The 9,407-nt window shown below is 59.8% G+C and overlaps 1 protein-coding gene across 1 annotated transcript; it reads left to right on the top strand.

Moving 5' to 3' along the window:
* Positions 1 to 6,812: 6,812 nt before the first annotated feature.
* Positions 6,813 to 9,397, top strand: WDR38 (WD repeat domain 38). The gene is made up of 9 exons (XM_004613505.2): positions 6,813 to 6,935; positions 7,105 to 7,225; positions 7,889 to 8,005; positions 8,091 to 8,188; positions 8,339 to 8,419; positions 8,496 to 8,621; positions 8,741 to 8,890; positions 9,055 to 9,102; positions 9,189 to 9,397. The coding sequence occupies exons 1-9, from the start codon at positions 6,867 to 6,869 to the stop codon at positions 9,264 to 9,266; spliced, it is 888 nt and encodes a 295-aa protein (XP_004613562.1). The 5' UTR covers positions 6,813 to 6,866; the 3' UTR covers positions 9,267 to 9,397.
* Positions 9,398 to 9,407: the final 10 nt, after the last annotated feature.

Raw genomic sequence — 9,407 nt, 5'->3', positions numbered from 1 at the left:
ACCACCAGGTGTAGTTCCTGAGTGCAGAGCCAGGAGTAACCCCTGAGCATCCCTGGGTGTTATTTTGGGGGGCGCAGGGAAGGGTCATATGTTGGGTCACGCTCATTGATGCTCACGGGTCCCTCCTGCCTCTTTGTCCAGGAGTCAGTCTTACAATACCCAGAGGACCATACGTGGTGCTGGAGATTGGCTTCATGTAATGCAAGTGCCTTCCCTCCTGTTCTATCCCTGTTTCTTAAAACATTTTATTCAGCATATTGGTTGGTCAGGAGAGTCTTCCTGTCCTCAGCAACATATTCCAAGACAAAGGCCACCCACTGTATTATCTCTCTGATCCCCTATGTGGTTTCAGTTTTTTTTCTTTTTGGGTCACACCCAGCAACACACAGGAGTTACTCCTGGCTCATGCACTCAGGAATTGCTCCTGGTGGTGCTCAGGGGACCATATGGGATGCTGGGAATTGAACCCAGATCAGCCGTGTGCAAGGCAAATGCTCTACGTGCTGTGTTATCACTCCAGCCCCATTATTTCAGGTTTTTTTTGGTTTTTTTTTTTTTGCTTTTTTGCTTTTTTTGGGTCATACCTGGTGATGCACAGGGTTTACTCCTGGCTCTGCACTCAGGGATTACTCCTGGTGGTGCTCAGTGGGACCATATGGGATGCTGGGAATCGAACCTGGGTTGGCCGTGTGCAAGGCAAACGCCCTACCTGCTGTGCTATTGCTCCAGCCCCCCCCCATGCCCCATTATTTCAGTTTTGGGGCCACTTGCTCCCCGGCAAGATATTTCTTCAATAAAATAACGTGGCCTTGGGCTGGAGCTAGCACAGCGGGTAGGGTGTTTGCCTTGCACACAGTCGACCCATGTTCCATCCCTGGCACTGCGTATGGTCCCTCAGGCCTCGCCAGGCGTGATCCTTGAGTGCAGAGCCAGGAAAGAGTGAGCCATGAGCACTGCTGGGTGTGCCTCCCACACACCAACAGGGGGAAAAAAACGAAACATTGGTTTGTGTGCTGGGAAGAAACGGGTAGAAACATGAAGTGTAATGGCCCAGAGGAAGAGCTGAGAGGCAGACCGCCCCAAGTGTTTCTGTTTGTTTGGGGGCCACTCCTGGCTCTGCACTTAGGAACTATGGCTGGTGGTGCTCAGGGGACCATAGGAGATGCAAAACCCAACACCCACCCTGCTGTACTATCACTCTTCTCTCCTGTGGAGCAAGGTAGTTTTTATTGAATGGAACTTACTTAGGAAGACACGAGGGGAGAGAAAGAGAGGACAAGGTGTTCGGGAGCGAACACAGGCTTCTCCGGAGTGGAAAAAGTGAGCAAGGAGGCAGGGAGAGCACGGCTCGGGGAGCCAGCAGGATCTCAAGCTTGGTCCCTGATTGAAAGCTGATGCCGAGTGTGTGGGTCGGCCTGCACGGCTGGGAAGAGGGATGGGGGTGGGGGGCCCACCGGACTGCCCACCTGGCCCCTCATGCCATCCCAATCTGGAAATGCCCAGGTGCCAGGTCAGAGCCCTTTTCTCCCAATGTCACTGGACACAGGAGCAGGAGTCCCACTGATGGGAAGAAGGCGCCAGGGGCCACACGGTGTGGGTGGGGACGGGGCAGGGGGTGCGGGTCCCTGAGCAGCTCGGGTTCCTTCTGGCGTAGACTCCCTTTGCTACCCAAACAGAAAAACTGTGTAAGAGGGAAACATGACTCAGAAAATAATAAGGTAAATACATCAGATCAAATTTCTGAATCAAGCAAATTGTGCCCCAAGAGAGCCAGAGGGGAGAAGAGACTCTATGAAGATCCGTCAAGGCGCCAGAACTCGGGAAGAGGAAGCAGCAGCCCACACAGGAGAGCGGCCGGCTACTCCGCATCGATGCTCGGGCCAGGGTGCTCCCCATGCTTTCCTCGCCTGTGCCCCATCCAGACATTTCTGACGGCCCGGGAGTTTCCCTTACGGGCTACATGGGAAAGGTATGGACCCACGTAGTGATCCCCGAGAGACACGAGTCACGGCGGTCCTTGGAGAGCAGTCCGAGAGGGTGTCACGGGCCTGCCTGCAGAAGAAAGCGCGCACTGCACACAGGCAACACCCCCAGGGTCACAGCCGGTGGCGGGGCTGCAAGCTGAAATAAGGCTGTACGTGAGAGCTGAACTGAAGATCGAACCCAGCAAGCTCTTTGGGGCGGGGCAGGGTGCCCCTGCCTTGATCTCTCCAGCCTGAGGTCAGGGGCTGGAGGAATGGCCGGACAGGCTGAGTGCGTGGGCTTCGCACGCGGGAGGTTCAATCCCCAGCACCACATGGTCCTTGAGTACCACCGGGAATGACATCCTCCCCCCCACCCCACCCCCTGCTCCCAAACCTGGAGTAGCCCCTGAGCATCACTAGGTGTGGCCCCAGAGCTCCAGAAATGAGCCTAAGAAGGGCTGGCCTCTGACTCAGAACCCTGCGTTGCAGATACATGGGGTGGACCCCGGGGTTGCAGCCCATAAGGGTCACTCTGATGCCCATCAGCCTGCAGTGTGACCCATTAATGACGTGTTTCGTGTTTGTGACCTGTAAAAGCTGCATCTTGGGTCTGTAAAAGATGGTTCTTTGGGCCTGAGCCCACCAGCTGTGCCCATGGCAACTCTTTCCACAGCATCTGGGTTGACAGAGCCCTCCGGGGGCCGTGGGTCGGGCCTTCTTCCTTGCAGAATCCCCACACTGTGGTCTGGCTCCTTAACCTACATGGCCACAACTGGGTTTGGAGGTTCTGGATTCACTAACAAGGAGGGTGGGCCAAGGTGCCAATAGGAGTCCCACTCTTCTGCGGGGTGACAATCAAGATGCCTGGTTTGGGGCTGATGTGACAGGACAGTGGGGAGGGCGTTTGCCTTACACGTGGCTGACCTGAGTTCGATCTCTGGCATCCCATGAGGTCTTCTGAGCACCGCCAGGAGTAACCAAGAAACTCCTGAGTATTGTTGGATGTGACCCAAAAAGAAAAAGAAAAAAATAAGATGCCTAGAGAACCAGCACATGACCGGGCAGGACAATCAACTGAGTGCCAAGGGTTCTGAGATACCCAGGCTTCCCGTGGGGTGTGCAGTCCTGCCTTCCCTGACTGGGGAATGATGCCAGTCTCTTTTTTTTGGGGGGGGGGTCATACCTGGCAGTGTGCACATTGCACAGGGGTCACTCCTGACTCTGCACTCAGGAATTACTCCCGGTGGTGCTCAGGGGACCATATGGGATGTTGGGAATCGAATCCAGGTCGGCCGTATGCAAGGCAAATAAATGCCCTACCCACTCTGCTATCGCTCCAACCCGTTGCCAGTCTTGACCATCTGAGATCCTCCAGTGCTTTGTACAGGATCTCATTCATTCATTCATTCATTCATTCATTCATTCATTCATTCATTCGTTTTGAGGTGCTGAGAACGGAACCCATGGCTTACACAAGTGAGGCATGAAGGCTTGAGTCCTACTGCTGTCACCCTCCTTGCTGTCCGGTGTGACATGGGTGGTCCCTGCTGTGAGTTGGCTGAAGGTTGGCACTCATGCCCTCTTCCCTGCACCTCCTCCTAGAGGAGCAGGGCCCTGTCCTGCCTCCGGTAGGCGAGTGGAGGCAGGTGTCAAGCAAGGAGATCCCCTGGGGGTCTCTGTGCTGGTCCCAGAACTCGCCCTCCCCCCTGGCTGGTGGATCGCACGCTCATGGTTTGGATCAAGAACACAGATACTCCGCGCATGAAATTCGCAGCTGCCACCGGGGTAGAATTCAGGCTTTGTGACTAGATGCGACACACAATGCTTCCAAGATTAGACGGCTGGGTGGGGTCCAAGCAGATGACATTTAAGCCGCCTGAGCCGAGCGCTGTTGCGTTTTCGAAGCCCTCATTGTCCGCTGGTGGCCCAAGAAAGGGCGAGCTGGTGGGGTCCATGGGAAACCGCTCTCGCTGCAAACCCAGTGAGTCACCGGAATAATGTGACTGTTGTGAACACAGCGCCTCTGGGAAGGCGGGCAGAGGGACTGGCTTTAAGTTTTGGGAACACTGGAGACGGGGCCCCATTATTGTGGGGAGGGGGATTTGGCCACACCTGGTGGTGCTCAGCAGTGACCCCTGGTGGCAGTTGCCGGACCACCTGCATGCTGGGGACTGAAACTTACCTATGTCCCTGTCCTAGGGCTCTGGTCCTTCTCCTCTCTCAAGTGGCAGGTTCCCTGGGAACTCGGGAGCCTGGGGGGCGGGCAGGGTCCTACCGTGCTTGTCATGTGGGCATGAGAGTAGTGGAGGGGCACTGCCTGCCCCGACCCCGCCCAGGCCTCCCCAGGCAACAGGCTGCAGGAAGGAAAAAACAGCCAAGGGTGGGCAAGGCCCCGAGGACCCGCCGTTCTGACTGGCTCCCCACATCCCAGGGGGAGAGCCTGAGCCTGGGAAACAGGTCCTGATCCCTCTTCCTCCGAGAACTTACTGGAACCTTGGCGGGCCCCTTTCCCATGAGGCAGCTACTGGGGTGCCCTCTGTTTTCCAGAGGAAGCCCGGGTGAGGGGTCAGGAGGCCCGCCCAGGCCGTTAAGCTGGTAGCTGGCCAGCCCGGGTCTTTTTTTCTTTTTTTTTTTGCTTTATGGGTCACACCTGACAATGCAGAGGGTTACTCCTGGCTCTGCACTCAGGAATCACCCCTGGCAGTGCTCAGGGGACCATATGGGATGCTGGGAATCGAACCCGGGTTGGCCGCGTGCAAGGCAAACGCCCTCCCCGCCGTGCTATTGCTCCAGCCCCGCCAGCCCGGGTCTAACCGCACCTGTGGCGCATTGTGCGTTCCTGTGCTGGAGCCCTTGTGGGGAGGGGGGGACAGGGAAGCCCCCAGGCTAAGAGCTCCCAGTGGGTGCGGGCAGGGGAGGGGAGAGACGCCAGGGCAGCAGACAGCCGGGGCAGGAGGAGGCAAGGGGTGGGCACAGTGCCCTGACCCCTGAGGCCCTGAAAATCTTGGGGGGTTTCCTGTCAACCCTGGAGTGAGCAGAAATTCTGAATCCTGCAAGGCCCTCACGGCCAAGGGTGGGTGGGCGGCGAGACTCAGCAAGGTGGTCTTGCCACAGGCGCAAGCGGAAGACTGGGACGATGCCGAGAGGAGGCTCGGGCTGCGGTGCCTGAACAGGAAGGGGGCGAAGGTCTGGGAGCTATGCCTTGAAGGTGGGGAGAGGCCTGGAAACCATCTCAGAGGTCCTGAGGAGGGAGTTTGGGGGGGTCCTTCAAAAGCACCATTGTCACCCCCTCGCACGCCCAACTGTCTGGGACTTAAAATAGAGCTGAGTCCTGAAGATCTCGTGAGGAGTTCTGGCCGAGGAGCCGGAGGAGGGTGTGAGTCACTGCTCGGAACCCTGGAGTGGACGCTCCCAAAGCCCAGCCCCCCACCCCCACCCCACAGGAGGAGCCTCGGGAGATGGCGGGGGAGGGGCAGGAGATGCTGCTCTGGTCCTGGCCGCCTTGCAGGTGCTGGGTGACTGGACAAACCTTGTCCCTGTCCCCTGGGCCTCAGTTTCCCAGGTGTGCCAGGAGTCATTCCAGGGGACACCTAGAATTTGTCAATTGTCCTAATTAGCTTGTCCCAGCTAGACATGGGATGAGCTGCAGTTTCGTTTTTTTTGAGGACCCGGTGGTGCTCAGGGATCACTCCTGGGGTGCCAAGGAAAAAACTCAGGTCAAGAGTCCTACCAGCTGTACTATCTCTCTGGCTCGAACCTCAGCTCTCCTGACGGAAGGGCTTTAAGCAAGGGCCCGGTCCCCTCGGGCCCTGAGTTACTTCATCTGTGAAATGACACTGAAAGCAAGTCTGATTCCTTCCCATTTGCCTTCAATTCCCCAGCATTGTTCTTTGGGGGGGCACACCCAGCGGTGGGGGGCTGGGGACTGAACCCTGCCTCACACTACAGTCCTGGGAGCTTTCCCCAGACGCCGACAAGAACGTGACAGCGCCTCAAGGGTCCTTCTGCGATCTCCATCCAACGGTGCTGCCAGGACATTCAACAGTTTCTTTTTCTTTTTTTTTTTGCTTTTTGGGTCACACCCGGCGATGCTCAGGGGTTACTCCTGGCTCTGCACTCAGGAATTACCCCTGGCGCTGCTCAGGGGACCATATGGGATGCTGGGAATCGAACCTGGGTCAGCCGTGTGCAAGGCAAATGCCCTACCCGCTGTGCTATCGCTCCAGCCCCACGTTCAACAGTTTCAATGACCCTCCTACCCCCCATTTTTTCCTATCGGAGCTCACTGGGCATTTGGGGACTTTATCGGGAGCCAGGGATTGACTCTGGCTTGATCAAAGGTAAGTGCCCTCGCTGCTGTACTATCCCTCCAATCCAGCGGACCCACCTTTAATACCCTCTGTACACACACACACACACACACACACACACACACACACTGGCTGGGCCTGCACACCTGGACATGCCGATAGCCCCCTTTTTTTTCTTTTTGGGTCACACCTGGCGATGCTCAGGGGTAGGGGTTACTCCTGGCTCTGCTCGGGACCCTACGGGATGCTGAGGACTGAACCCAGGTCGTTCGCGTGCCAGGCAAACGCCCTACCCGCTGTACTATCGCTCCGGCCCCTTGACAGCTTTCCTAAGCCCCGTCCTGGCCGCCACGCAGGGAAGATGTCTCGGTTCTAGGTGCACCTGCCGAGCGGAAGGTGCTGTGCTCGGTGTCTCGCCGCTGCGCGGACAAACCCCAGCCTTGCAGGCTCCCCGCGCGGGCCCGGCGCGCCCCCTGGCGGCCATGCGAGCCCCGCCCCGCTGCCATGGAGACCGCGGTACACACTGCAGGTCCCGGGGCCGAGGGCGTCCGCGGGACGCAGGAGCGGCCTCCTGGCCTGGGCACGCAGGCCCATGAACATCAGGGCCTGCAAGGGGCTGGCGGTGGGGAGAGTGAAGGTCTTCAGCCGCCACAAAGGGGAGGTGAGGCCGCGTGGGGCTCCGGCTCCGTGCCGTGGGGCCGCTGCGGGTCCCTGGGCTCCGGGTTCTAAGCTCTGGTTCCAGACGGGGCTCGCAGCCCGTGCTCGGGGCACGCGGGCCCGGGGGATGGCCACGGGACGGCGCGCTGCTCTGGGCTCTGCTCTCCTCCCAGGTCAACTGCTCGGCCTTCTCGCCCGACGGCCACACGCTGCTCACGGCCTCCGAGGACGGCTGCCTCTACGGCTGGGCCACCGGCAGCGGGAAGCTGCTCTGGAGGCTGGCGGGACACACAGGTGGGACGGGGCCCGCGGGCTTGGGCGCCCCGCAGAGCCCGCCACGCTGGTGACCCCCCAAACCGGCATCATCGTGCCAGCGCCTTAGGAACGGACTCAGGCACGCACCTACCAGGGAACCTTACTGTCCGGATGGTGGGCCTTGGACCAGGAACTTCCCATCCAGTGACTAAATCTGGGACTCCAGGGCCAGGGACCCGGAGGCGCCTTAATTTAAGCCTGTGAAGGACTTTCCTCGCGTCACTCCTAGCTCTGGAGGGTGGGAGGTGCAGCGGCTGCCTCTGGTCGCTGCCTTCAGGGACAGGGCTGGTGCACCGGGACCTGCCAGCCACGCTTCTTCCATTGGCCCTCACACACCCAACCCCAGGCCTCTCAGGACCGACTCTTTCCCATTATAAATCCTCCCTGCTGCCCGCATGCCCTTTGGCATATTTGCCATGCTACAGGATAGTCTCATTGAAATACAAAAGCCAAGCAGGTCATACAGGGTCACATCTGGGGGGGATGGAGCTAGCTAGGACCCTAAGGTGGGGTTTGAGATGCCTGCAGAATGTGGGTGCTGGCTTTCCACACACATCAGTGGGGTTTCCAGGCCAGGTGAGGGTCAGCGAGCAGGGCTGTGGGCCACGCCTTGCTCCCTGACCGTCCCAGCCCCCGCCCCAGGCCCTGTGAAGTTCTGCCGCTTCTCCCCTGATGGCCGCCTCTTCGCCAGCACCTCCGGGGACTGCTCTGTCCGCCTGTGGGACACAGCGGAGGCCAAGTGTCTACAGGTCTTAAATGGTGAGTGGGCCGGGGCACCGGGAGCTGAGCGCGGGCCTGGCTCCTTGGAGACGGTGTCCCTGCCCCTGTCCCACCTGGTCTGCAGGTCACCAGCGCAGCGTGGAGACCGTCAGCTTCAGCCCGGATTCCAAGCTGCTGGCATCAGGGGGCTGGGACAAGCGGGTGATCCTCTGGGAGGTGCAGGTACATGGAGGGGTAGAGCCGGCCCTGGCCCTCCGCCACGGCCTGACTCATGCCCCACGCCGACAGCCAGCAGCCTGGCATCACCCATGAACCCTCTTGCCCAGTAGGCCCCACGCAGGGCCCGGCCCGTCTCAGGGATCTCTCCCTCAGTCCGGCCAGGCCCTGCGACACCTGGCAGGGCACAGAGACTCCATCCAGAGCAGCGACTTCGCGCCCAGCTCAGACTGCCTGGTGAGCCTCACCGCTCTGCCCGGACTGGTCCCGGGGCTTGGGCTGGCCGGCCCAGGCTCACGGCAGCTGCCCACAGGCCACGGGCTCCTGGGACTCCACCATCTGCATCTGGGACCTGCGAGCCAGAACAGTCATGGCGCGAGAGCTGGAGGGCCACGAAGGCAACATCAGCTGCCTAAGCTACTCCTCCTCTGGCCTCCTGGTGAGCGGTGCGGCCCGAGCCCATGCTGGCTCCCCGCGCGGTTCCAGGCCTCCCGACCCCTGGAGGGCCCAGACCATCCAGTCTCATGGCCAGTGGCCTAAGAGCTCTCTGCCACGCAGGCTTCCGGTTCCTGGGACAAGACCATCTCTATCTGGAAAACCTCCACCTCAAGCCCGCCTGTTCAGCTCAAGGGTCACATCTCCTGGGTGAAGAGCATAGCCTTCTTCCCCGACGGGCTGCAGCTGGCCAGCGCCGACTACTCCCCCATGGTAACCCCCCCTGCAGCCTCCTAAACTGGAGGGGGAGCAGGACGGAGCCTAGTGCACAGCCGAAGGTCTGGGTCAGGCCCAGGCGGACCCCAGATGTGTGTACTGCAATCTTCCCGAGACGTGGAAGAGCCACAGACCCTGCCTTTCTGCTCCTTTGCTTCCAGATCAAAGTGTGGGACTGCAACACAGGAACGTGCCTGGAGACGGTGAAGGTAAGGCTGCCAGTCCAGGTAAGGCAGGAGGAAGGGCTGCAGGCAGGATGCACGGCCCTGGAACTCGATGCCGCGCTTCTGCGCAGGGAGTACTGGACGAGGCCCACGCCTTTGCCTTCACCCCAGACAAGAAACTCCTAGTGTCCGGCTCTGTCGATGGCTGATCCACCACGCCCGCAGCACCATCCACTCACCCCTAGTGCTGGGCAGAGCCAGCGAAGGCCGAGAGGGCAGTTCCAGGCCACTGGCCCAAGACACCCCACCCCCACGAGCAGCACCCTTGCCCCTGCAAACACCGGCGAACA

This window comes from Sorex araneus, chromosome 1 (genome assembly GCF_027595985.1).
Source record: "Sorex araneus isolate mSorAra2 chromosome 1, mSorAra2.pri, whole genome shotgun sequence".
NCBI classification, from domain to species: domain Eukaryota; kingdom Metazoa; phylum Chordata; class Mammalia; order Eulipotyphla; family Soricidae; genus Sorex; species Sorex araneus.
This window is presented reverse-complemented; position numbering and strand designations above follow the sequence as displayed.